This window comes from Lates calcarifer, linkage group LG6, assembly GCF_001640805.2.
Source record: "Lates calcarifer isolate ASB-BC8 linkage group LG6, TLL_Latcal_v3, whole genome shotgun sequence".
Taxonomy (NCBI): domain Eukaryota; kingdom Metazoa; phylum Chordata; class Actinopteri; family Centropomidae; genus Lates; species Lates calcarifer.
Genome location: NC_066838.1, coordinates 21,426,718 through 21,454,057, shown reverse-complemented (window position 1 = coordinate 21,454,057; position 27,340 = coordinate 21,426,718). Strand labels below are relative to the sequence as shown.

At 41.6% G+C, this 27,340-nt stretch overlaps 4 protein-coding genes across 8 annotated transcripts in view; 2 read left to right on the top strand and 2 right to left on the bottom strand.

The window, feature by feature from the left end:
* Positions 1-1,758: 1,758 nt before the first annotated feature.
* Positions 1,759-6,139, bottom strand: timm17b (translocase of inner mitochondrial membrane 17 homolog B (yeast)). Of its 2 annotated transcripts, none has more exons than XM_018674528.2 (6): positions 6,055-6,139; positions 5,295-5,394; positions 5,149-5,212; positions 4,207-4,335; positions 3,989-4,099; positions 1,759-3,380 (listed from the first exon to the last, which is right to left on the bottom strand). In XM_018674528.2, exons 1-6 carry the CDS (start codon positions 6,078-6,080, stop codon positions 3,295-3,297), a joined length of 516 nt encoding a protein of 171 aa, XP_018530044.1. In that variant the 5' UTR covers positions 6,081-6,139; the 3' UTR covers positions 1,759-3,294. The 2 variants fall into 2 exon arrangements, with proteins under 2 accessions (XP_018530044.1, XP_018530045.1); XM_018674529.2 differs by having other exon boundaries at positions 1,759-3,365.
* Positions 6,097-8,936, top strand: pqbp1 (polyglutamine binding protein 1). The gene is made up of 7 exons (XM_018674532.2): positions 6,097-6,181; positions 6,811-6,878; positions 6,998-7,109; positions 7,374-7,474; positions 7,786-7,962; positions 8,044-8,101; positions 8,538-8,936. Exons 2-7 carry the CDS (start codon positions 6,812-6,814, stop codon positions 8,686-8,688), a joined length of 666 nt encoding a protein of 221 aa, XP_018530048.1. The 5' UTR covers positions 6,097-6,181; position 6,811; the 3' UTR covers positions 8,689-8,936.
* Positions 8,937-8,947: 11 nt separating this feature from the next.
* gpkow (G patch domain and KOW motifs) lies at positions 8,948-20,899 on the bottom strand. Its single transcript, XM_051070989.1, has 12 exons — positions 20,861-20,899; positions 14,690-14,964; positions 14,315-14,484; positions 13,739-13,884; positions 12,559-12,665; positions 12,264-12,468; positions 11,982-12,114; positions 11,046-11,235; positions 10,744-10,864; positions 10,305-10,374; positions 9,327-9,412; positions 8,948-9,234 (listed from the first exon to the last, which is right to left on the bottom strand). The coding sequence occupies exons 1-12, from the start codon at positions 20,897-20,899 to the stop codon at positions 9,106-9,108; spliced, it is 1,671 nt and encodes a 556-aa protein (XP_050926946.1). The 3' UTR covers positions 8,948-9,105.
* Positions 15,666-27,340, top strand: part of LOC108882180 (membrane-associated guanylate kinase, WW and PDZ domain-containing protein 2) — a 36,742-nt gene continuing 25,067 nt past the window's right edge. Inside the window, exons 1-2 of one of the 4 annotated variants that reach the window (XM_051071368.1) lie at positions 15,666-16,054; positions 25,739-26,028. In XM_051071368.1, coding sequence (XP_050927325.1) covers positions 25,749-26,028 — 280 coding nt within the window. In that variant the 5' untranslated portion in view covers positions 15,666-16,054; positions 25,739-25,748. Of the gene's footprint in view, positions 16,055-23,961; positions 26,029-27,340 lie in introns of those variants that run through there. The other 3 variants (XM_018674524.2, XM_051071369.1, XM_051071367.1) reach the window with 3 other exon arrangements.

The following is a 27,340-nucleotide window of genomic DNA, read 5'->3' as shown; positions in this document are numbered from 1 at the left end:
CATGCGGATGGGGTTGCTGAGGGTGAGGCAGCAGAGGGCTCGAGGGGCCCTGAGGGCAGACTTGTTGGCCTGCATCGCCTTCTTGGCCCCCCCTCCCCTTTTTCTGGACGAGCCAGTGGAACCGAGGGTGTCTGATTTGCCTGCATCGCCCCCAGGGGGGACCTCTGTCAAAAAACACACAGTAATGAAGTTAGTGGAATCTAAAATATGGGTATTACATGAGCACTGAGGTGCAAGTTGTTCTATTTTAATATACCTGGGGTAACAGACATGGATAGTTCTTTGCTAACAGATGGTAGACACCTTTACTGTCATGTATTTAAACTTAAACAAGAAAAGCCTGTGCAATCCTTATCTCACACCATGTAATTATTTCATCGCTGATATCAGCACACATTTCATTATCCAACACAGATAGGAGAGGATTTGGCTCGTGGCTGTAGCAGCAGACAGGTATTCTGTCCTGAAGGCCTCATATTAGAAGACCAGATGTGACCTAGTTCTTTATTGGGAGCAGTGTGGCACTTAGCCCAGCACTATCCCCAAGTAGGCCCGTGAACACCTGTTGAGAACGGCCTGCAGAGAATAAGCCTGAGGGTATATTTATTATTATCCCAGTCATGTAAAAACTACAAAGGAGCAGCCAAAGGTATGGGAAGATAACAGCTTAAAGTGACTGTCCTACTATGAAAGTCTTGCATATGATGCCAATTGTGCATTGTCTAAGAATTGTAAAAGTGTATGCTTTACTTTTACCTGTCAGGGGAAACAATGTTTAACCATTCACACAGAATATCTTTATCTGATATTTCAGAAAAAAAACTGCTAATCCATCGCTAGTTGCAATTTTCCATTATTTCTATTCAGTGTAATGAGCCGGTAACACCAGTGCAAGGGTATAACGTGGATATTGCTGAAATGCTATCTGTGCAGCCAAAACTTTAGAGACACAGCAAAGAGTCCCTACCTTTCTTTGCTCCGTCCATGTCCGCAGTTTAACACCACGATATCACTTCAGAAAACCCACCATCAACTCCTCAGGAAATCTGCGATGCGTTTTCGATCACAGATATAACCTTGGACCCCAAAAAAGAGAACTTTCCAGGAGTTTAAAAATAAGGACCATCTGCAGCCTGTCATTTCATATCCACATGCAGCGCGCCGGTGGAGCTGAGAGGCTACGGGCCATCCCGCTCACCGCCTGCTTGTAGCCTAGAAATCCAATTAAAGCCGATTTTCTGGTAATTTCTCACTGCGTGTGAATGGAATCTGCTAATTTGCTTTTATCTATTCGGGCACATAAAAGTGAGGAATATTAAAACAAACGCGCTCCCATATCCTCGGTGGTCAGCCGTCAGGATTAAACGAGCTGAGCCGTTTAGAAAGGATGACAGTGGAAATCTTTCAAGGGGAAGGTGGAGGTAGACTCAGGAGAAACTCTCCGGCTCTCTGGGGTTTTGCTGCAGAGTTAAACAGGGGAAAAAGGGAATGTTAAGAAGTTGATGTCAGGATGGAAAAGATGGTTCACAAACAGCAAATTAGAAAAACCTATTTCAGGACCTTGGACAGAAGGAGCCGGGTGCGGTACCGAGAGAGAGGCAGCAGGGGGCGCGCTTTCACAGTAAATAGCGAGGCAGTCTGATTGAGCACAGGTGCGTGTAATCTTTACAATGCCACCTGTTATTATCCTACATCACTGCATCATTTTAAGCTTTCGAAAGCAAAGGCCATGAGAAAAAAATAACAGTGATTCAAGTGTTCAAGAGCATTTGATGCCTTTATTGATTTAATCAACTTGTGCACAATAAATACACAGATCAGCCGCAACATTACCACCACTGACAGGTGAAATGAGTAACACTCGTTACAATACCGCAGGTCCTGGCATTTATCTGGATGTTACTTTGACATATAGCAGCAACTTAAACATTGCTGCAGACCAAGCACCCTCCTCCCCTGACTACAGCACTCCCCAACATCTAGGGCCTCCCCCAGCAGGACAATGCTCCCACCACACTGTAAAAACTGCTCAGAAATATCTCAAGGAACATGACAAAGAGCATGAGGCATTGACCTGACCTCACCACTCCCCAGATCCCAATCTGACTAAGGATCTGTTGGGATGCACTGGAACAAGCTAGATCCACGGAGGCCCCACCCTGCAACCCACAGGGACCCAAAGAATCTGTTGCCAACGTCCCAGTGCCAGACCCCACAAGATACCACCAGAGGTCCTGTGTCTGTGCCCTGATGCATCAGAGCTGTTCTGGTGGCACGAGGGGGACCTACACAATATTAGGCAGGTGGTTTTAATGTTGTGGCTGATCAGTGTACATCAGGACAATAAATAAATAAATAAACATTCTCTCTATACATAGTTTTACAGCAAAACACTGCATCATGCTGCACGTCTCTCTGCTGTGGCAGATGCTACCATTTTAAGAGAACAGAGAGACAGAGTTTAAAAAGTGCTTGGTTGCTTGATGGGATAATGCAGCGATCAAAGTGACGAGGGGTGCGTGATGATAATTGGCTGAGTGAGCTGTCTGAGTGATTCAAGCCATAATTCCTAGGAACTCATCCTTATTTTTCAGTATTACAGACATGACTTGAGCTAATCCATTCATTCTAGTATGTTAAAACAAAGATTCAAAAGTTACAGAAGCTGCCAGGGGAGGAAAAACTGCAAGAAAGGAATGAGGTTTTGTTGAACTTAGATCCATCTTAAGCGCACACATAATTTAAAAGCACAAGTAGTTCTTTGCACTTACTGTCTCAACTGACATAATTAACACATAGAAACAGACTGGCAGAATGCTACTCTCCATAGTAAAACCTAACTCAACAAATGTGATGCTGTAATGTCTCACCTTTTTTTTTACTACTCACACATAATCTATGCATACAATTATAAAATCTTTGGATGCTTTTAATCATTAAAATTATGAATAATCAAATTGATTTTATATATAAAGTTCAGTACTGTATATTTAACCTGAAAAGATCACAGCAATGAGAAAACCACAGATACAGAAAATGTTGCATGAGATACTGGAGGTGCAGACATGTGGTTTGTCAGGATCCCTGCTCACATGCAAAAATTCACTCCAGTCAATAAATAATTAAAACTCACAGTAATTTGCCCCTGAGGTATAAGAACATAGTGCAACTATTTAACACCACTGTAGTGACCAGTATCTCCACCTGATACCTGCTGTAGTATCTTTGTGCCCGCCTCCCTACTCTCTGGTCTGACTCACTGTGTCCACAGCTGGTCTCAGTCTTTACTGTTCTCTACTGAAACTGCCCCTTTGCCCCCTGTTGCTGCTGACCTCCGTCCTTAGGAGGTAACTGACTGGGGTCGTCTGCAAAGGGAACAGCTGGAGGAGAAAGAGGAAAACAAAAAAGTGGTTGTCAGATTTTTGTGGTAGCGTGCTGTCCTCCATTATATCAATACAGTATGTTTCTCTACACCTATACAGTTTCACTGTATAGAGTCAGTCTCTCCTGATGAATTAATCTTTCTGGTGCGCTACCTTTTCCCCAGCCTGTCACCTCCACTTCTCCAGTTAGTGATTTCTAACATTTCACACAACACACAACACCTTTTGACAACACTCAGAGAAAAAGTTTCAGCTTTTTTCATTCAGTATGTGTCAGTGTGAGGAGACATACCTGTGATTTTGAAAGCAGCATTACAATTAGATCTCAGGATGGTCTATTCTAGTGTGCTATTGTCAGTAATCTCATTCTGTTGAACTGCTGCTGCTGAAGTGATTTATTAGACTGTTCAGGAATCTTTTATTGAAGCTCAAGGACTGCCTGAATGTGAGCCCACATTTTCTCAGTATAACCAGGTGTTCAGGTTTATTAAAAAATTACTTGTCATATAAACATATCATATACCTTGACCCTGAGATTCTAAATACCCTGCAGATGTCTTTTTTCTATACATGTAATTTGCGAATCTCAAATCAGCTTCACTCACGATTCTGAAACTGCTGCGCTGTGTATCTGGTTAGGAGGATCCCAAAACCCTCAATGAGAGCGAGCAAAATTCCCCCCATCATGGCAGAACCCATCATAGCTAAAGGCCCACCTGGAGAAAAACACAAAACACATTCAGTCAATCAAATGCGCTTGGTGAAACAGCGAGGTGCTGTCAAGCTCATTGGTAAGATCAGTGCTACATGGGCTTCTGCTTACTGCGTGCTGCCAGGATAGCTCCAGTTAGTGCTCCACTTGTTATGGAGTTCCAAGGATCTTCCTTCCGTCTGAGGCGAACTAGACCACAGTCAATTGTGGAGAAGAGCCCTCCCCATACAGCAAAACTACCTTCAAAACCACCAAAAACAATCCTGGGAGGGTTAGTAAGGAATAGCTGAATATGTGCTTTTACTCTGAGACAATGAGAGTAATTTTTTGCAGATACATTACTTGACATGATACCGTCATGTTGTAATATATACCAGAATTATATACTATTCAGAAAATATTTAGACCACTTCCCTTTTTCACTCTTTACTACATTATAAATAGATAAAATTGCCATTTTTGTCTATAAATCTAAAACCTCATTAAAAACTTGTGAAAACATGCTGCTGCCACCATGCTTCACTGTGGCTTCCACATACCATAAAGGTCTGATTGATGCAGCACTGCTACTATGGTTGTCCATGAAGCTGTTACAGTGACTGTTGGTGGCTACCTCCCTGACCAAAGCCCTTCTTGTCCCGTTACTCATTTTGGCCTGACAACCAACTCTAGGAAGAGTCCTGTGGCTCCATTCTTCTTCCATTTCACAGTTATTGAGACCTTTGTGCTCCTAGGAATACTCAACGCTTCAAAAATTGTTTGATTGACCTTACCCTGCTCTATGCCTCATCATAATTTTATCACAGAGTTCCTTGGGCTTGGCATGCAGTGTGAATTGTGGGACCTTATATACACAGGTGTGTGTCTTTCTAAATGATGTTCAATCAATTAAATTTGCTACAGGTGGACTCCAATTAGCTTCAAAAATGAAGCACTCTGAATACTTCCTGAGGCCATTGTAAAAAAAAACAAAAAAAAACCAAAAAAAAAACAACAGGAATTTTAGTAAAGTAATAATTTAACTAGAAATATTACAAAACAAAACTTTCTCACCTCCAATCTGTGGAGCTCTTACTCTCACTGCATTTGCACTGCCTCTCAGTCGGTGTCCGACACCCTGAAACATTAGAGCACCATTTAGTTCTGCCTTTGAAAACCTGATGTGAGTCAGAGGGCAGACAATAATGTTTTGAACTCACCGCAGGGGCATTTCGAAAGCCCTTGACCGCCTGAAACACCCCTCCTCCAATTGCACCCATGGTGAAAGCGCCTCCACAATCATCCACTATTCTCCAGGGACTACAGGGAGGCAATAAGAGGACGAGAGACAGAGGAAGTAAATGTAAAGATAGAATAAATCAGTTACTGTAAACGTAAATTGTAAATTCTTTTAAACATGTACAATCTCAGTACACTTTTACAGATTTGTGTATGCATTTACAGTTTCTAATACCCCTTTGCAATTCTCAGTACACTTGCAAATTAGGCTACACATTCATAAGACTCTTGCACACAATTGATCTTGCTTCACAGATCTGAACTGAGCACACACAAAGCTATACTGAGCCACAGTTACACAACTCTCTACACACACATTTGCAAATAATATTGCCACAATAACACCTCCAAAGCTATTCAATATTATATGAGAGGCATGTGAGCTATAGTCTACGGTGTATTTTCTTCTGTTAACCATCCACCAGCTTAAAAAAAAAAACAGAGATTTATTCACATAAAATGCTGCTGAAGCTTACACTAGTTGCTGTGGGAACATACAGACCACAGCTTTATCTCTTTATATCCCTGACCCCTCACTAAGCTAGCTGGCTAACTACAACACACAGAGCCTCTCAGTTCTCACAGTAACTTGAATTAGACGTTAAAAAGACAAAACCTCGTCCGAAGTTGACCCATTTTAAACAAGCAGAGAAAGACAAATGTTTTAAAAACTAATCTCACCAAGGTTCACGGGCATATTCCTCCATGTTTGTTGTCGTCAAGACAAACGTTGCGACGTCATCATTGTGCGCGGCGTGTGCTGTTTTGGGAAGTCGTGTCGTCCATTCTGTCGATTTTCCAAAAAGAGGTAAAGATGAAATGATTTTAACTCATTATTATTTTATAGAAAAGTGTAGGTTTGTTGTTTGTGTCGTTTATGTGTTAACTTCTAGATGCATATGTGTGTTTTCTCGTTTAACTTCCCATCTGTTGCCACGGAGTTACCGAGCGGGGGGTGCAATAATTTTGTTGAAACAGATCTCGTATGTCTTCAAAATGTAGATTGTCTCCTTTTATGTGAAGAAAATTCTGTCCAGATCCTAGCAGCTTAAAGTATCGTAGCTATAGAAGTAAAAACACACCAACATTTCACCGGGAGCCACAAAGGTACAAAAGCAGCATACAAGAGGACGGCATAGACCACCCTAAAGGTAGCTTCCGATTCTACAGTTTTAAGGGGAAAGTTACTGCTTTTTTTCTCATCTAGACCACATCAGACCAGGTCCAGATAAAAACCCACTATACTTAGACCTGTCAAATCGGGACTAGATTATCCCTAAAAGCAAAAAACTCTTATTCTACTTAAGCAAATGCTATAATAATCATATACTGTATTTTGACCAAAAACTACGTGTTCCTGCTTCCACTTGCACTAGTCAGTAAAGGTTTCACCTCCTGGTTATATCATGACTTAATGCTCCCTCCTCTGTGTTTCAGGATGCCTTTACCTCCAGCACTGCTGGCCCGCTTGGCCAAGAGAGGGATTGTTAAACCGACAGAGCAAGGTAGTAGAACACATCTGTAAGAGCACACTGGAGCCATAACATTCAGACATTTGAGACATTTTCGTATGCTTCGTTCTTTCCTGTGTCATGTGATAATGTTTCTCCTCTAATTCATCCAGAGGTAGATGAGGAGATTATTGCTGAAGATTATGATGACAACAATGTAGATTATGAAGCCACCAGACTAGAGAATCTACCACCAAATTGGTACAAAGTGTTTGACCCTGCTTGGTGCGTATACTTTATTTGTAGAGTGTTATTACTGTTGACTTTTTCTATAAAAACTGTGACTGTATGTTGAAGGACCACAATGAAAATAAGCCATTCTATCTTACTGTGTTTTTATTTTCAGTGACTGAGTACTACTGAGCTATAGTTTTAAATTATCAAATTAATTAAATGAGATTTCTTAGAATATTACTCATCAATATGTATCACAGATTATTATTTACATTATGACTGCAGATTCATCTGTTTTATTTTCTTTTTCCACAGTGGTCTTCCTTATTACTGGAATGTGGAGACAGATTTGGTGGCCTGGCTGTCCCCAAATGACCCGTCTGCAGTGGTAACAAAAGCTGCCAAGAAACTAAGAGGTATGACATTATATAACCTCCATACTCTCCCAACTTGTAACTTGTGAAGCTTTAAACAGAAGTGTGTGGTGTGTTGCTTGCTAAGATGAGGTAGGTGATGAGGGTCACTACTTGGCTTGTTGCTTGGTGGTTTGAGCAACGTGTCTGTTTGGCTTTAGTTAGCTAGTTGTAGTCGGTCAGCACACTGGTGGCTGGTGTTACTGTTTCTGGTCTGATTGTCATCTGACAATTAATCTCAGAATGCAGTTTGTTTGTTTTTTTGCCTGACTCTGGTATTGGTTTATTTTGTGAAAATTATTTTTATTTTTTAGCTGACGGAGGTGAAGAAAGAATTGAGAGGCAGTTTGAGAAACTGGACAGAGAGAGAGAGCGCGACAGAGACAGAGATCGGGAAAGGGACCGGGACAGAGACCGGGAGAGGGACGACGGGAGAGACAGAAGAAAGCAGAGGAGGGAAGACATTGCACCATATGGCAAGAGCAAACGAGGTAATGTTTACATCTGTTACATGCTACACAAGCATTTTCAAACTGATGCTATTTACATTTATACATTTATTTTCCTTTCAGGTAGAAAAGATGATGAGATGGACCCCATGGATCCAAGTGCTTATTCTGATGCTCCAAGGTACAGTATTTAGTCATGGCTCCATGATTTTCAGAATAACACCTCAGCTAGCCAGATGCATTATGAGAATTAACAGGCATGATTACAGTACGTTTTTTTGCACACATCTTGAACAATACATGTGGGTCTGGCTCCTACATTTCCCATAATGCAACTTAATGACTATTTTCATCTGACTGTCCCTACCTGATAAACTGTCATGTCTTGGTAACACCACATCTCCTGCCTGTATTGCAGGCTGTTATAAATAATTACAAGTCTCTCAGAATAAACAGCAGTAACCCCATCTGGGTTATTATCATCACACGCTGCACAGGTCGTACTAATCATGTCCAGTAAACTTATTGTGATGTGTTAAATTGGTGGAGTGCCCCTTTAAGGTACGATCGTAATGCATTAAGAAACTGTTTATTAAAACAAACATTCATCTTGACAGGGGCACATGGTCAAGCGGCCTGCCCAAGCGTAATGAAGCAAAGACAGGTGCAGATACCACAGCGGCAGGGCCTCTGTTCCAACAGCGGCCGTACCCCAGTCCAGGAGCTGTGCTTCGGGCTAACGCAGCAAACCAGTTACCCAAAGAGTAAGCTCCACTCCCAGGAAGAAAACAACCAACAAAGACGCAGCTCGTCTCTTTTCAGTTTTCTTTTCATTGTGAAATGTGTGGACATGTGAGAAAACAGAGTGCTCAGCTTTTGTACCACCAGTGCATTCATACTCATGTGTAGAACAGTTGTAAATATGTTTTTATATGACCTAAATATTGACCCTCTTGTTGTTATTAGGGCAATTAGTGTGCATCATTTGCTAATAAATTTAAGGGTTACTGTGAAAACGACTCATTGCAACTTTTCTTGACAATGTTTTATTACAAAATTGCAATGCATTAAAATCTTTTTAAAAAATCCATTATTTTCTCAATATTACAAAAAAAATCAACATTTAGGATCAGATGGGATGAAAAAGGACTGGTAATATTTGAATAAAAATCAGAAGTATGTAGATCAACGGTCTGCTGCTCCTACATAGTGACAAATAGAGTCATAGTCTAGTGTGAACACTTTCTCCTCGTATCTGTCGAGCTGAACCATCGCTCTGCACTTGTTCTTGTCCCGCTGGAGAATACGGCCGACCTACACAGGAAATGTAAATACAGTCATTAGTAACCATTCAAATCAGTGCACATGTGTTGCAGGAAAGATTATCTTGATGATCCTTTGCTCACCTGACCCCTGTATTCACCCAGTACAACCATTATAGAATCATATTCGCTTTTCGGGACAATGGTTTCCAGCATGTCCTGCTTCACATCTGCCACCACAAGAAGAAACAGAGTTATTCACCAATAAACGCTAACAAACAGTTAACATGGCATCAGTCAGAGGTAGAGTGATTGCCTGTACATCATAATACATTTTCATCCTAATTTCTTGTGTGTGATTGAATGATTGTGGATAATCTTCTTTGTGTGTAATTTGACATTAGAAAGTGTGTAGACCTGTTTGTCACTGCTAACCTACAATTCAGTGCTGAAGACAGAGCTACATGTGCCCACACATAAACTACAGAATCAAGGAATAGCACATCCCCAAAAATCCCAAAAATCTCTTAATGGATATACAGTATGTAAAATATTTGCCAAATATAGGGAATATCAATATTTTATATCAGAACTTGACACCATATCTTAGTATAATAACTCATAAATTTGCACATTATATCTCAATAAATCTGCACAGAATCAGATATGTTGTTTCCCTTGCTGCCAGTCTTTATGCTAAGCTAAGCTAATGGTCTTCTGGCTGTAGCTCTACAGTTAAACAGACATGAGACTCATTTAAAACCAAATGCACCTCCCAAAATGGTGAACTACTCCTTTAAATTCCTGTGCTGGATCTGAAAACCACATTATTAGTCTGTTCCTCACGTTGACACTACAAATGTTTTTTGTTATATGTGTGTTGAATAGACTGCCTCAGCTTTACCCAAAGAGACATGACAAACAACATATGAGCAGGAGGAACTACCTGGCTCTGTGGTTTTCTCAACACCCCAGGCAGATGTTTTCATGATAATTAACATGGTTACAACACATACTTTGCACATCACATTTCCTGTACAACTCTAATTGGGCAGCAAATAAAGACACTGCAGAGAGAGAGAACTAACACCGAGAGAGGCTGGGATGGCACTCATGACTCACCGTCTAACAGTCTTCCCTCTTCAGTTCGACACACACAGGTTGTTGGTGTCAGGACATCCTCCACACACATCTAGGAGAAAATCAGACTTTGAATTTAAGAACTACGACAGAGACCCAACATCTCCAGTGATTAAAACTGTGCAATCAATGATGTAGTGTAATATTTCATGGCTTTTCTATGACTGGATATGACTCTTGCAACCCTTTGAATAGTATTTTTTCACTGCTCCTACTTCAGAACAATATAATTAACTAAAAATAATTACCCGCAAATATCCATCATAGAATGAAACGTGTAAAAGTAACTGGGTAATAATCCTGGTGAGTTCAATCTTTTCAAATACAATGGCTCAAAAAATTCCCTCAACATTCTATCACCCAAGGGAGGCTTAAGTGTGGTTAGCAGTTGATACAAAGAAAAGGTCATATCTGTTAGTACCTTTGAGTTGTAGTACCTGCCCCCTTTGAAAGCTTTGTCTATAAAGCGAACTTTCAGGTCTCTCTGGAGCCAGGAGGGGGGAGTGGGAGGCCGCCTCGCTTCTTTCACTGGAGGTTTCTCTCTAGAGAGGAAACAGAAGAAAAACAAATATATAGTGTGTTTGCTCAAAGAAAACGTTGACAAAATACTGACCAATAAATGGAAATGAGAAACTGCAGTGTGGTAAAATCTATAAAATATTAAAACACTGGTCAGTAAGAGATGAAATGTTGTTGTATCTTCATTCTTCAGTGAAAATGTACCTGTCTTGACTTGAGTCTCTGTGTTTCCTCTTCCTCTCGTCTTTTCCTCCATCTCGTTCTGAAGACTTGTGTTTTACCCCGTCACTATTACTTCGCCTCTCTTTCTCCTCCTGTCGCTGTTGCTCCTTCTCTCGCTGTTTCTCCTTCTCTTTCTCCCTCTCTTTGTCTTTGTGAGCTTTACTGAGGCGACCTAGTCAGTGGATGAACAAAATTAAGTAATTGAGTACAATGAGGAAACATCCAAACATAGACACTGTTGTGTTATGACTGCAATTCTGAGTGGCTGGGTTTTTGTTCTTGGGAGACAGCACTTATGTTACTGAAAAACAAGCCATGACTGAATTGTTCTGTGTGTTTTTTTAATCCAAATGAAGGCTGAAATGTCAGTGTACTAGAGGATGAACCCATCTTTTACTTCATTATAGATTAATCTGTCAGTTATCTTCTTAATTAGCATTTGGTCTGTAATTAGGGGAAAATTCTCAAAGCTGTTGTTTTGTTTGACCATCAGTCCCAAACTAAAAAATATTAAATTTATTTACATAGAAGACTAAGAAAGGCAGCAGACACTCACATTTGAGAAGCAGTAACCAGTAAATTTTTAAGATTTTTTTGCTTGGAAAATTAGTTTAAGTTAATAAAATTAGTTAAATTAATTGATTAACAAAATTGTGGATTAATTTTCTGTCACTTGACTGATCAATTCAACTCAACGTCACTGGTCATTTTCTTTAATAAATCTGTATCATATTGCTATTGTCATTAAATATAACTAACTTTTAATTTAAAAAAACATACATTATAATATGTTAAAATGGAAAGTGGATACCATCTAAATGTGATCAAAATGGACTGGAAATGTGATCTAATTTGCCACCCAGGGAACACATAGATAGATGTTATACCTTTCTGTTTCATTTGCTCATAGTTACTCACTGAGGTCTTTGCTGTATTTGTCGTATTCCTTGCGTCCAACCAGTTTAATGGCATACTGGCTGATTGTCACAGTCTTGCTGCCAATAGCCAGCTTCACCACAACTCGAGCGTTGTCTGGATCAATGCCTTCAATCTGCAGCACATGAATGAAACATGAGAGAAGTCAGAGAAATCATTATGTAGAAATGAGAAGTAGTTGTGCAATACTTTTCTTCTGTTTCAGGAAATCAGTGTTGTACTGTATAAAAAGTGTGTCAGCAAGACATTTTAGATCTACTGTACCTTGCCATACAGGTCTTTATGTGCCCCTGACTCTACCAGCACACAACCCCCAGGCCCCATCACAAGTTCCTCCTCCTTCTCTCGCTCCTCGCCTGGCTTGGGGGGGCGCTTATGTTTTGTGGGCTCCAGGTCCTTTATTGCTGAACGATCTGCGCCAAGACCCAAACCTTTTGGACGCAGCTGGTGTTCGATTGGCTTCACATCTCTGCAGCAGACAGAGAACATCAGCATTCAAATAATAAACAGAGAGGAGGATGTGTGCAGCATGTTAAATAGGCTAGAATTTGTTGCTTACTGTTTAAAGGTGCGTCCAATGCCTTCTTCTTTTTTCCACCCCATCCCCTTCAGCATAGCGAGTCCATAAGCCTCAACAGGAACACTCTCATAATCTGCCTCTGTTGACTGACAAACACAAACAGTGATATTGTATATTTGGAAATCCAGACACATACATTAAACAACCAAACAACCAGAGAAAAACAAAAAACACTGTCTGCATTACAAATACATGCTTAATATGAGGTGCTTATGTAATCTTTGAGTTCTGAAACAAAAGAATCTGTTTGTGGCAACTGACAGAGAGAAGCAGTTTGTGATGTCGGTCTTACTCAGCCTTTTGCCTTCAGGCTGTCAGACTCAGCCCAGGCTGACTAAAGTCACCAGGCTGCAGCCCTCATCAGAGCAGTGGCCCTGCTCATCTCCCTCCACTGAAGGCTTCCCTCTGAGGGAAGTTGAGAGCCCACTCTCATAGGCTCCAGACTGCATTAAAATGAGCTCCGGGCCACAGTGAGCAAGTTTCCCCTGACTCCCATGTTCTGACAGTCACGTCTCCAGTGATTGAGAGCAGATATGGGATGACAGTGACGAGGCACGTGAGGCCACTGATGAAAAGATGCAGAAAGGGATCGGATTGGTTGCCTGCATGTCTCTAGGGAGAATGCTGATGCCTCTCTGCCACTAGAGCTTTACTGTACTGACAAAGTCCTCTGTACCCACACACACACGCACAACTGTGTATGCACACTGTGTTATTCTACTCAGTTGACGGTCAGCATTTTCACATACTCAAATTTCAAACTGACTCAAAGCTACCAGCCATTTTGTTCAGTCAGGCATTTTCATATTCTCACTGAAATGCCCCTCTAGCAGATTAGATTGTGATCTTCACATCTGATAACATTTAAAGCAATCACAATTAATTAATGGCCCGAAAGTCAATCTCTGCTCAAACAAGTATTATACTAGTGCTTATACAGCAATGAATTACTCCAATGCAGCTGCAATGGAGAGCTCCTGTAATGTCACAGGAATAAAGACACATTTATCCTGAAAAGATTTTTCATGCAATTGTTTCATCAAAAAGATCGAATCAAGAATGTTCTTTTCCTGACTAAATCATTGAATAAGGGAAAGCTCACACACTCACTCTGCAGTTTAGAGAGAATATCTGTCCCTGAGTTGGTCTCAGTACTTACAGATTCAGGCCGTAGATCCACCTTAATGTGGTCCCCATCCTCAAAGCCCTCTGGCACTTTGTTTTGCATCAACAAGGGGATGCTGAGGTTTAGGTTTCTCTGTGACTGGGGGCCATTCTCATAGAGGTCAAGCTGCTTCCGTGACTCTATAAACATAAGTTAGAGATTAGCTAACTTATTAGAGCTACTAATACCCTCAGCCTTCCCATCAAGAATACAATACACTGTATTGTGTGTGTGTACAATACACACACGAAACCATGCCTTGCATTTACAGCTGTATAAAAAAATGAAGGCACATGACATATTTTTTCTTTGATTTTTGATGTGAAAAGAATAAACTACAACTCCTGCAGCGACATTAACAAATGAGCTTTTGTCAAAAGCTAATGCACTGTGCACAATCTGAAAACCTTCAGCTTGTGATTCTTGAAGTAGCTAATGGTGGGTTTTCAGGTTTCCTTTGGAAGGTTGTCCTTTTGGAGAATCCAATCTCTTTTCAGTTTGACTTTCTTCATTTCACTTCAAAAATCAACATTTGTAAGGTGCCCAGTAATAACCCAATCATTTCCATACCTTCGATGAGTTCCTTGACAGCCTGAGACTCCACAGAGTCATTATCCTGGGTCGTTTCTTGTGTTTTGCCTCCACTCTCCTCGCTCCGTCCCGCTCGGTCCAGTCTGTTCCAGCGGTTCTTCTGGATCAGAGGGATGATGAGCTCTTTGGGCTTCTCAGATGGCTTTGAACTGCACAACAGACAGACGTTAGCGAGCTAGCAGCCAGGATCGAAACAAAACTTACTTACTGAAGCCGAGTAATGTAAACTTCACATTTGCTAACGAAATGTTATAAGTTAACTAGCAGTTAGGTCTATGAGCATGGAAACGTGACAGTTACGATTAAGCTAATGTATGAACTAGCTTTTAGTTAGCATTAGCATACGACGCCTACCTTTGTAGTTCATTTCTATCGATTCCAGTCAGGTAATCTCTGTCATCTTTCTTGGTCACAGCGTCACCAGTAGAAGGTTTAAATTTATTAACGGTTTTAGTAAAACCAAACGACACTGCGGTTGTTTTTCTCTCCGCTTGCTCCCCGGGAACGGCACCTGTATCCTCTCCGTGTGATGCCATTTTTGTTTGTAACCGACAGATGAAGGCGGAAAGGATTCTGGTAATTGTAGTTTTATTTTGCGGCGTTCGATTCGCGTCAGTCGTCGCAAATGACTACAAATTCCATCATACGTTAGAATTAAAGGTACAACGACCCGTTAACAGAGCGTGGACGTGACAGAGATTTAATAAAAGATAATATTTTGATTAAAATGCGCGAGGAAGAGATATAAACCGAGATAGACAACAAATACAGTTTACATATATTTACACACAAAACAATAAGAAGTGTGTCCGTGATAATCCTACACGAATAAATACATTTTATGGATTTAATTGTAAGAGCAGTCTTATTGGTAGTGTTAGTTAATATTTACATTTTTGTGATAATTTAACATTTAACAATATAACATTTACAGCATATATTCCACTTAAAATTTTGTTAATTTCTTTTTTGAAATTTTGCACAATTGCATTGGCCAACTCTTTTCAAAACTATTTTCTGATTCTGTTCTTAAAAAGCAAAAATTACTAGTGTGTTCCCCATAGGTTATGTCCAGAAATTCACTTGCAACGTCAGGCCCGTTTTCCCTGTGGGGCTCAGTAAAGTTTTATCTAAATTATATCAACTGCAGCTTTATACCCTTAAGATCTGTCGCAGTAACCTTGCCGCAGTTGGACAAATACTGCAAATTGTAGGCTCGAAAAACTCACATTTTAGTCTGGTTCTCACGCCTTTATGTCCTGGTTGTAACTCGTAAGCGAAAAGTGATGCTGCTGATGCAGGTACACGGAGACTGAGAATAATAAGGGGCGGTACTTTAACTCTTTTTATTCCCTCCCCTCCGTGCACCTTAACTTCCCAAGAAAAGCCGTCTCATTTGCCTTTTTATCGTTGTTTCTCTCCTCCAAAAGTGGCTTTTAGGAGCAGCAACATCAGCCTAACCACACTTTGTACTGGACAGAAAAGCCTATATCTAATCAAATCTAATCTTCGGCAATTGACGCTCCGCGCCCTGAAAGCACCGCGCCTGCAGTTCAATGACACCTCAGCCCGGTCAGATCGATAATACCGACGTTTGTCTCTTTTCCTGATTGCTGTAACAGAACATCCAAATTATGTATGCGTGAGTAATTAACCTGTCCGATCTGCCAAAGGAAGACTAGTGGGGAAGGATTTGACGAGGAGAGGGCGAACATGACGGTAAGAAATTCTTCACAGTGAAATTAAAGTCCAGGACTTATTATTCAAGAGCCAAAGACTTGAGTCTGCAGTTAAGTTAGAACAGCCACGTTCTGACCACGACATTTATCCATCCTCCACGTTGCATTGCCTGTAGCAGTGCAGCAGCTGCTAAATTTATAAGCGGCCGCTGTCAGATTTGCCCGATACTCTCTCTCTTACTGTGTGTGTGTGTGTGTGTGTGTGTGTCTTCTGTGAGTGTGTGTGTGTGTGTGTTTTCCCTCTCTCTCCTCTCTCTCTCCCTCTCTACAAGATCACCACGGCTCTCAGAGCATCACTAGTGTCCAAATATCCTGTCAGCCGCGCGCATCGTCTCTGACTTTCTTTGGGATACGGTGGTGCCACCATCTATTCATCACTGGATTCACACACCAGGCTGCTGCTTTTTTAAATCACAAACAACTCGCATTTATTTATTTAAGTCCAGGCTTATTATTTAACCACAGTCGGGTCAATGTATATAGACGCGTTCAAACGGATCCTCTTTGAAAGGCTGAACTGCTTGAAAAGAATGTGTGTGTGTCAGCGACAAGGCAGGTCAGTATTTTTCCCTAAATATGAGAAATCTGAGAATCTGTTGTGTGTAACCCAACTGTGTGTGTGTGTGTGTGTGTGTGTGTTTGAGAGAGAGAGAGGGACAGAGACAGAGAGAGAGTGAGGGTGAGTGTGTGCATGTAAACTACTCAGCCAGTGTGTGTAAGAGAGAGTTTGTGATGATGGTGGCAGATCTTAGGGATAAGATTGTCATTTTGACAGATGAAGTTTGCCTTCTTTAACAGCAGGTGACGTGTGTGTTTGTGTACTCGTGATTAGAGCTTAAAAGTTTACTGAGACCCTTTTACCCTGTTGTTTTTCCACTCTCCTGCTCTATAAATTAGTCTTAATGAATTGCAATCAGGCGCCCATGTTCGTTGCACCTGTGCCCATTTTGCCATAAGAAATAGACTGACTTGCAAAAATGCACTCTGTAGTTCACAGCCAGGTGTGTGTGCGTGCAGGTGTGTAGGGACTGTGCACGAGTACCTCATGGCTCTGTGTCTGTGTCTGTTTGTTTAGGGTGTGTCCCTGCTGGAGACAGGGAGCTTGTTTGAAAGTGATGGATGTGTGACCCTGACTTAATAACGTGCATTGCTCTGGGTTTGGAGGGAAGTCAAGGTTATACTGTTATTATGAATCATTAATTCGCCAGAAGAGAGGAGGAGGAGACATGTGGTGTTGTAGACTGTCCACCACATGCTCTCATGCTGCTCTGGTTCCTCACACTGTTTGCTTTTCTTCAGTCTCATCTATGAGCCCGGCACCTGTTTTGCACTCTAACTAAGCAAAAGCCTTTTGGTTTTATTCTGCATTTGTCCTCCTTTGATTCCAGTTGTCAGCCCAAGTTTGAACCGGCAGTAAGTGGAAATGCATGTCAGCATACGAACATGACTCCGCTTTCACTGCTAACAAGAGGGGAGGATGAAGTGAGGTGCATTTCTCCTCTGTCGTAGTAATGCATGTCATCCGGGAGTTGTTGATTGTCTAATTATGTACCTCCTGTGTCCTTCGGCATCATGCATATTCATGCTGCTGTTTTAAGGTGTGGTGAAAACAAAGTATGCATGTATGTGTGTGTGTGCGTGTGGGCTGTGTTATGTGTGTATGTGTGCAAGGCAGTTTACCCTTGACAGGGCAGGGCTACGCAGGCACATTCTCCCATCTGTGGTCCAAACCTTTGCTCCCAGCCACTGCATTTGGATTCTGCAGTTGTAGCCTGCTCTATTCTTAGTCCTCAACAGTTCATATGGAGCCTGATATGAAATTTCAACAACAACAACAACAACAACAACAACATTCACATGCAGGGAGGGGGGGGGCTATACTGCTCATGTCCCCTGCCTAGCATATATATACGCTGAGATTCAATTTGGATCGGATAAGCCGCCGTGAAGTGGTTAGACTCGGACTTAGGTGGCAGATCAATAACTAATCAATGGTAGTGTGTGGAGTCACAATTTACACGGTGCCATATTTGAAATGTCAAGAAAGCAATGAATCCATGTATCCTTGAGTCAGATCTGAGTTGGACAACTGGGATCAATATCAGGTGGTGAGACAGGCAGCAGGAGCAGGCGGGGGTCACCTTCATCCATCCCTACTGAATCAGCAGTATCTCTCTTACACTCACACTCACACTCACACACACACACACACACACACACACACACTTGAAGGCCTGCTTAGGTTACCAAACTGCGACCTCACAAAAATGCTCATTATAGTGAACTGAACCCCCCCCCTTCCATTTCCTCATGAATTATTCATTTTGTTATTATGATTTCAGACATTCTTTCATAAGGTTACATCCTCCTCTGTGTAGATTCTACTATTTTATTCCATTTTCCTTCAAAGCGAATGGCACTGGTGCTATTTTCTGTATCATCTCATCCACTTTTAATTTCCCTAATTTCTCCCAGCTTTTCCCATTTCTCTCTCTCTCTCTCTCTCTCTCTTTTACCCATCATCACCGTTGAGGAGCTGATCTGCTCTGTTTAATTAAACTGCTCTCCCGTCCTGATGAGAGCTCATCTCTGATCGCAGCGAGGGGTGTAATGCGTCCTGGCAGATTGAGTAACAGGACCTGTTGTCACAGTGGTATCCCTCAGAAAGAGCAGAGTGTACACAACACAACATGGCCCTGTTAATGTGCCCCCTGCCTTGACCTTGATCCTGTGACGTTAAAGATACCATTTCACCAAAGGGAACATCACTGAGCTGGTGTTATCCTGTCAGGTGTGTGTGTACGGGTGTGTGTGTGTGAATGGGTGTCACTCCAACGCTCAACAATGTTGTAATCTTACACTAAGTCCCTTTGTATGTTGTCAACACAAAAGCAGCTTTAATAAAATCACATAACGGAATAGATTTTGGATTTATCGATGGCGTGCAGGGAATAGTGAATGCGCTTTTCATCCCCATGTATTCTTATCATCTTTTTCATGTATCGAGTTTTCATTGAGTTGTATAAGAGAGAGAAATGTTTCCGTGCGTGACCATGCCACTGTGTGTGACAGAGAGAGAGATATTTTGTGTTTTTCAACCCACAAGCATTTAATCTTTTATTTTTAAATCTGCCACTGCTGTCTGTTTTGTGTTGAGCACTCCAGTGCCCTAGATTTGAAAGTGAGTGAGCATCAGGGAGCTTTAGTACACCCCATGTTGCTCGCACAGTTTGGTGTAACCATTCGGAGGGAGAGGTCAGGGCGCGGATACCAGATAAGACGGAGAAGTCGGAGTCGGGTGAAAGCTCGTGTGCCTCTCCCGTCTGTCTGCCAGCCACTACACCAGTCTATCAGTTCAGTTGAATTTAAGGTCACTGGTTATTTAAGATGCCTTACTTGGCTGACCTCCAACACCTCCCATGGGAAGATGCTGTAAGATTAGGAGCAATGTGTTTCACTACAGGTTAGAGTGAAGAGATGAGCTCAGTGTTTGATGTGAAATGGGTTGAGTTTGTTTTCCTCACCTTTGCAACTCAAAGAGCACAGCGATTTAATTTAATATCATTGGTAGACATTTTAAAGTTTAGATTTAAGCTGTGTTGTAGGCTGCAAAATGGATAGTGTATGAGGTAGACCTGAAAAAAATAGTTGATTAGTCAATTAGTTTATTGACAAAATGAATTACCCTAACTATTTTGATGATCACTTAATCATTGAAAAAGTACAAAAGCACCAAACGTTCCTGTGTTTCCAGAGAATTTGCTTCTTTACGTCTTCTTTGTCTTATGTGACAGTAAATTGAATATGTTAAGGTTTTGGACCTTAAGGTTGGACAAAACAACACAACTGGAGGCATCATCTTCAGCTTTAGGAAATTGTGGGAAGCATTTTACATAATCTCACATTTTTTGATAGATTCATCAATCAGTAAAACAGCTGCAGGTTCCAGCTCGTCAGATGTGAGAATTTGTTATGTATGATAATAGTTAATTGAAAATCTTTGAGTTTTGGACTTTGGACTCTTGGTTGGATAAAACACAAGACATTTAAACACATCTTCTTTGTCTTTAAGAAATTGTAATGGTCAATTTGACATTTTGTATATTTAACAATTAATCGATTAATCGAAAAAATAATCAGCAAATTAATTGATAATGAAATTAATGAGAAGTCACAGCCCTAATTCAGTTTACAGTGATGTAAAAACAACAGCAGCAAATCTTCACATTTGAGAGAGTTGAACCAGAAACTGTCTGGTAATTTTTCTATATGAATGATTTTAAATGATTACTGGATTATTAAAATTCATGACAGTTAATTGTCTGTGAATCAAATAATCAGAATTAGCTAAATGAATTGTTTTAGCTCTGCTGTTGTTCATATTATTCATCCAAAGGTAGGATGTGCAGTAACAGCGCATGCATAAAATACCAAATTAACTTACATAAATTCATAGAGCATTCCAGCTGAGCTAATTGAACAGGCTAATTTCATTATCGTAGACCTCATTTAGAGCAGAAACAGAATGTGGACAACAGAGCGAGCAGTGGCTCCAACAAGTCAAACCAACAGAAGCTTTTTTACAAGTGCAAACCGACTCCGCTGCTCATGTAGCGCAGAAAAGCTGCTCAGTGACATGAAAATTTACAAGCAGACAATCAGCATCCCAGTTAGATTAGAGCAGCATCTCACGGCAAAGGCTGATTGTGTTAAAAGTTTCACGTCTTTGCAGAAGTTTAACAAACTCTGCTGTGGTCAAAGCCGATTATGTCAGGGAGTGATCTACCAGCTGAGAGACGGCTTTGATGAGGATGAGGGCCGGCATTTAGATAGACATCAGGAACATGGGGAGAATCACGAGAGCTGACAGTCACTGCTTTCACCACGAAGCCTCACTCATGTTATTGATTCAGGAGGAATGTTAGAATAGGCGTTGAAGCTGCCACGATGAAGTTGAACAGTTTTTTAGTGGATGAAATAGCTTTTAAGTGCAGTTTCAAATGGAAGTGTATGCACTGTGGACTTCAACCTGCTGCATAAATCTGTCAAGACAAGTTGCTGTTGTTTTCTTAGCCCTGCCAGAGAGAGCAATTCAATTATTCACTTGTCTTAATTGATGTGTTTTGCTTGCATCCTTTTTTCCTGAAGGTCTTTCTAGATGCTCCAGCCCAGTGTCAAGTGCTATTCCCACTTGTCCTTGATTCCTTGCTTCAAGTTGACTTTGAATTATTGAGCTTTGTGGCAAAGCTCATCTGTGTAACTTTAATAAATTAATACCCTGGAGATCCAACCTGAAATAACTGCTTAGTTAATTTGTCCTGTAATGAAGATATTTCACTCATGACTGTGAGCTGCCGGGAGTAAAATGGCTCCAGCTTTTTTAGACTAATCACAGGAAAGAATTTAATTGCACAGGACCTGAATTTTTGGCATTAACACTGCTGCCCCATAAGGTATTATTAAAGTGCAGCAGTTGGGATGTTTGTTAAGATGTTGACTCTCTTCAGTAGAAAAAAAAATATTGTGGTTAATTCACCATTAACAATGAATATTTTCTTGATAATACAACATGATTATTTATTTATGGTGAAAGGCATATTTCAAACAGAAAACACGGTGTGGCGCAGCTGTTCATACTATACACTGAGTCAAAATAGCCCGGAGCTGTACTTTATGTTTTCTGAATAAACCGCTACGGTGAAGAAATGAGAAACTGACCTCTAAGAATAGCCTCCTAGTCAAGAGGATGTGTGTTTTGCTATTGACAGATTGCTGTGGTTTGAAATTACACTGGAAGGCCAGGTTTGCAAGCTGTAGAGATCCTGAGCAGGTCGCTGGTGGAGAGGAAGTCAGTGAAACAGGATCTGTGTTGGTCAGCTCTTTCCTGACCTAAAGGTCAGAAATCTCAATAGAGCATTCTTTTTATAGGGTTAGATATCCTTGAATCCGTATATTGTGTCCTCCTCTCTGTATAACAGTTAATCCAGGATGATATATATTGTTTCGAGACAATGCTAGCAGTGTGGCTCTGGGGATGGCAATGGTCTGTTGGTCCACCACTTTGCTCCAGACTGAAATATCTCAACAACTATCAGATGGATTGGCATGAAGTTATGTGCAGACATTCATGGTTCCTATATGATGAATCTTAATGTGTTTTATGATCCTGGCTATTCCTAAAGCCATCATGAGGCTGACATTGTTATTGGTGAAATACATCACCAACTACTGAATAGACTGCCCTGACATTTGCTACAAACATTCCTGTTATCCTCAGCATGAGCTGTAATAATTGGTGATTTTCATCTTGTGCCGTCAAATAAAAAAAATTCCCATCACCCTCAGCTTCTCTTTTTATTGCTCATATGAGAACAATAGCATGCCAACCCTCTAAACTAAGAAAATGAAGATGGTAATTGTTATACCTGCATGTTAGCATTGTTCTTGTGAGCATGTTAGCATGCTGATGCTAGCATTTAGCTCAAAGCATCACTGTGTCTAAGTACAGCCTCACAGAGCTGTCTGTACACTCTCAGTCTTGTTTTAAATTGAGAAAACGTGAGTGAGTGGTGAAGATTCACCACTAAGTATGACAGCTTAAACTGTTCTTATAGACTCAAGGTAACATTGTATTCATTGCAAATGACTGATTACTTAATCCACTGCATTAGATAAACTTCACAAACAGAACGTTCCTCCCCAGCCTTAATGGCAGCCCAGCGGTTTGTTTTTAATGGACACAGTAAGATGAGTGTGCAGGGCCAGTTTGTAGCATCAACACCAACAGCAGAGCGAGAGCAACGCAGTGTCAGGGTGTGTGTCTGCAGCGGGACGCGTCCAGGCTTCAGCGGACTTGACAGGCTGTGGCTCATTAAACCCCCATCAGACGCACGAGGTCAAGACAACAGCAACTGCTCGGGCAACACGCTCTGCCTCCATGCGTGTAATGTAGACACACACGGCGACTGTGTAGGCCCAACAGGATAGGATAATACCCTCAAACCTATCAGTAGTTTTATTTTTAGCTTTTTAATCATTACTGCTGATAAGTTCTGAGAAATCTTTAGATAAAGCATGAAGATACTAACGGCTTATAGAATTATGATTAAGGCTTGATGCACATGGGAATATATTGTGTATGATTAGATGGAAAAAGTTGCCTTTGTTTTGATTCTCTTCTCACGACACACTTAATGCATGTTGTATTACTGTGTTTTCTGTGTGGGTGGACGGCTGGCTGGCTTTGAGGAAGCAGGTCGAGGATGCTGCTGCAGAAGGTTTCACAGTGGGGTAGAGAGAGAGAGGGACCGGGGGCACTGTTTGGCAAGGATGAAATGATAAGCATAATTTCAGGTTGAAACATGCCGGCGTAAACAACGCTACTTGTTTGATCGCGTTTACACAAATGCACTAGAACAACGGTGACAGCTGTTGGCTTTAAACCAAGGCTGAAAATGCAAGTTGTGTGTTTTTGGGTTCTTGATGTTGTGTCAACCAACTCAACCGTTTCCCAAGCTCTGACTCATGTCGCCTGAGCTCAAGTCCTGCAAGGTCAAACAACTGAGTCCTATGCCAACCACAGGCTGTGTGGCGCCTCTCTATCTCCATCTGTACTTGCCTTTTTTTGTCTCTCCCATTACTCTCAGAGCATGAGAGGAAAAACATGCACAATCCGTCTGTATCTCACTATTAGACTTTTCATTCTCACCCTATTTCTGCTTTTATCTCTTAATCTGTCCACTCCCTGCCTTCCTCTTCAACATTTCTCAATTTCTATACATAAAAAACCACCAGGGACCCCCCTCTTTTGGCCAGGCAGTAGGAGAGAGGATGGAAGAAGAGGATCTCTGTCGGATCTGTCAGTCGAATGACCAGTCAAGTGGAAAGGATTACTTATATCCTGTCCTTTTCTCACTCCTTAAAGCAGTCTCATTAGGCCTGCTGGGCCAAAGGATCCAGTGTGCCCCTGCTAGGGCTGGGCTTGCACAGGGGAAAGCCCTGGGCATGTTATCCCTACCCAGTTGAGGGTTATCATAGTCGTATGGTCTCTTAAGAGGATTGCATTTTGGTGCAGTGATGTGTAATTGCTAATCTCTTGACTACAATGGAACTGGAGATAAGTATTTTTCCTTTCAGGACATTGTATTTGAGCTAGCTTGTGTTAGCATAGGTGTTCCAGAGTAAGTTAAAAGCAATAGTTTGACATTTTGGGAAATGTGATTATTACCTGTCTTGCTGAAGGTTAAATGAGAAGATTGATACCACTATGATACCACTATCCTGTCTGTAAGATAACAATGAAGCCTGAGTCAGGAGTCAGTTAGCGTATCCTAGCTTGGTGTTAAGACTGGAAACAGGAGGAAACAGCTAGCCTAGCTCTGTCCAGAGGTTATGAAATCTGCCTGCTAGCACCATCTTAATGCACTCCTTTGTCCACACAAAAATCAACACAAGTTGCAGTTATACAATGTATAACATGTTCATTTGTGAGCTTTAGTGATGCTGGCAGATTTTGTTACCTTAGCTAGCTGTCTCCCCCTGTTTCCAATCTTTGCGCTAGGCTAAGCTAACTGTCTTCTGGTACCAGTTTCTTATTAAGCAGACAAACATGGGTGTGGTGTTGATCTTCTCAGCTAACTCTCCACAAGAAAATTAATAAGTGTATATCCCAATATTTTGAACCATTTCTTCAACAATGAGTTTTCTTTATCATATTGTGTACATGTTGTGTTTGTCAGTGTGATCCTCTGTCTCCTGTCCTGTGTGTCAAGGTGACGGTGCTACTCTGATAATGTCAGGGGAACATTGTCCGCTCTCTCCGGACATCACAGCTGTCACATCGCAGACATCTCAAACACATCAGCTACATCCTCAGCCCACACACACACACACACACACACACACACAGCTGCTCACCAGGAAGACGGTTGCAGTAAAACATTATTTTCAGAGCAGCTTTGCCTTAAGGTTTCTCACCTTTTTTTGTTCACAAAAAAACATACTGTGCAGACTATTAGAGAAGCGGTAGAGGAATACAGTTCGCAAACAAAGAGGGTAATTATTCATTGTCCTGAAAAATCTATAAAAATCTATATTGCTGTGAAAGCATCTTGCACCTCTGTAGATACAGAAATGACTGGTGTTCGGCTGTAGCTACAGGTTCTTTGTTTGCCTGTCAAAATGTCTGTGCATCCAATGACCCGTACCTTTATTGAATCCAAACTAGATTTTCCCATGTGACTGAAGATGTGGTGGAATGTGCACTAACCCTTCCTTGTGTATTTACATGAAAACATAACGTCAGCCTGCAGCAAGCGCGATGAACATAAGGGAATGGCTCTGTTTCTTTTGGTTGGACAGTCATGTTCTGTGCTGTAGAGTATGTTTGTATAAAACAAAGGTACGGTTCCCATGTTGTGTTACTCCTCACATTGTCTCAGAGAAAATATCCCAACCCTATGAAGCTGGAATTATTCATGACTTTTACGCATTCTTGATGTGAAACACTGCAACTCCCCAGACCTCAGACGTTGACAGCTGACAAAGGTTAAATAACAAAACAACCTTCTAGGTGAAGTCACAGGATCTTTCCCTTGCTAGCTTTTTTTCCTACTGTCTCACACCTTCTGCTCATCCTCCAAATCTCATTTTCTTTTCTCTCCAGCTCATTTGCCATGTCTAAGACGGCGGTGAAGAAGCTGCACTGGCGTTCCAAGGTGCAGGACAGCTTCGTCCCCTTGCTGGGCTCGTCGGGGGAGCTGGGGATCGCTGTTGGCGGAGGAGCAGATTATGGAGAGTTTCCTTTTGTCACGGCGGCTCCTGGGGGTGGACTCACAGTGGGTGATATCATCCTAGAAATTGGGGGAACACCTGTGTTAGGGATGACATTAGGAGATGTCCGTGGTGTTCTCAACTCCTGCCCCCATCCTGTCCGCATCAAAACTGTGTCACCAGGTATGATTCAGCACGCTAACTCACCCCTCTGTAAATTAGTCTGCAGCTCGTTGTTTTGGTGGATGTGTAAATAATCACCACCCAGGCAAGAAAAGGTCTGAGCGTAGGTGTGCCTTTCTTCTGCTAATGGCATTTACATATTACACATCGTCCATAATAATCAATCTTTAATCCTCTCCCTAACCCTGCAGACAGTTTAACTTGTTGCTGTTTATGTTGCACATCATTGCACTTGCTTCATCAGCCTGCACCCAAACAGTTTTTTACACTGGCATCCAAGCTGTCATCCATAATAATCTTGCTCGATAACCCTCCTCTGAGTCTCACAGGCCAAATATGCAGCCTGTAGCATTCTGGTACTGATTTGCACTCGTCAATTAGTCTGGATATGTCAAGGCGATTGGTCAATATGTGGGTAGGAGGTCAAAATTGCTGATGACACATGACATGAGTGCGGCGATATACTTGTCTGTCACCCGTGAGGGGCCTTGATGCTTAGAACAGGGGGCTAGGGAAACGGATGTCTTTGTTGGCTCTGAACAGAGCAATATGTCACCGAGGTGTCACCTGACTGCGGCTCCCGATGGCCTTGCTTGCCAGATTGATAGCTGATTTGGCCACAGGGGTGTAAATGGGGGACCTTTGCTCCCAGTCCCTCTGCCGCTGGTAAGATCCATTATCATTTCTGAAGTCTGCCTGGCTCTCTCCAGGCAGCTTGACTGCATGTAGTGTGGACAGTGATGGATGAGCTGATGCGCCGCGCTGCTGTATCACACCTCCTCCTACTCCTACTACTACTACTACAACTCCCTGTGCTCCAGCCCTCAAATACAGGACACAAGGCTACACTCCCCAGAGGCAGGAAGCAGTTTAAAGGTTTTAACACTAATGCTGGTGCTCTGTGGACAAAACCAAAGAGTAGTGATATGATCTATCCATCAAATGTTCACATTTTTTCTTCAGTGGGTTCTGGTACCTCCTCTTTGTATTGATATTAACCTTGACATCTGACTGCCTCACTTTAATGGCATCTTATATGTGATATGTTTGCACAACGTACAATAAATGTCACATTTGTCATACTGTATATTTAGTGCAGCCGGCTCATTCAGTTTCAGAGAGCTGATGTTCAGGTCTCAATTTTGCTCTTCAACAGACTAGAAAATAGCAGCTGTTTCATAACATGATGAACAAAACCCCATCACTCCTCCCAAAAGGCAGGCGGCTAGATTCATTTCCCTTTACAGGCAGCAGCCATATGTGGCCATGTGTACGTGCAGTTGACTGCCTCCGCTAATAAAGTTATACCACT

Bases quoted from the DNA above. Each gene is read 5' to 3' on its own strand.
- timm17b (XM_018674528.2), bottom strand. From the start codon at position 6,080: ATGGAGGAATATGCCCGTGAACCTTG. The intron at 5,395-6,054 runs GTGAGATTAGTT...GCCTCCCTGTAG, and splicing joins GAATATGCCCGTGAACCTTG to TCCCTGGAGAATAGTGGATG. The intron at 3,381-3,988 runs GTGAGTGAAGCT...TTTCTCCTCCAG, and splicing joins AGCGCAGCAGTTTCAGAATC to CTGTTCCCTTTGCAGACGAC.
- pqbp1 (XM_018674532.2), top strand. From the start codon at position 6,812: ATGCCTTTACCTCCAGCACTGCTGGCCCGCTTGGCCAAGAGAGGGATT. The intron at 7,110-7,373 runs GTGCGTATACTT...CTTTTTCCACAG, and splicing joins AAAGTGTTTGACCCTGCTTG to TGGTCTTCCTTATTACTGGA. The intron at 8,102-8,537 runs GTACAGTATTTA...TCATCTTGACAG, and splicing joins GCTTATTCTGATGCTCCAAG to GGGCACATGGTCAAGCGGCC.
- gpkow (XM_051070989.1), bottom strand. From the start codon at position 20,899: ATGCCGGCCCTCATCCTCATCAAAGCCGTCTCTCAGCTG. The intron at 13,885-14,314 runs GTATGGAAATGA...TTATGTTTATAG, and splicing joins TGTCAAGGAACTCATCGAAG to AGTCACGGAAGCAGCTTGAC. The intron at 10,375-10,743 runs GTACTAACAGAT...ATTTTCTCCTAG, and splicing joins GCAGGTACTACAACTCAAAG to ATGTGTGTGGAGGATGTCCT.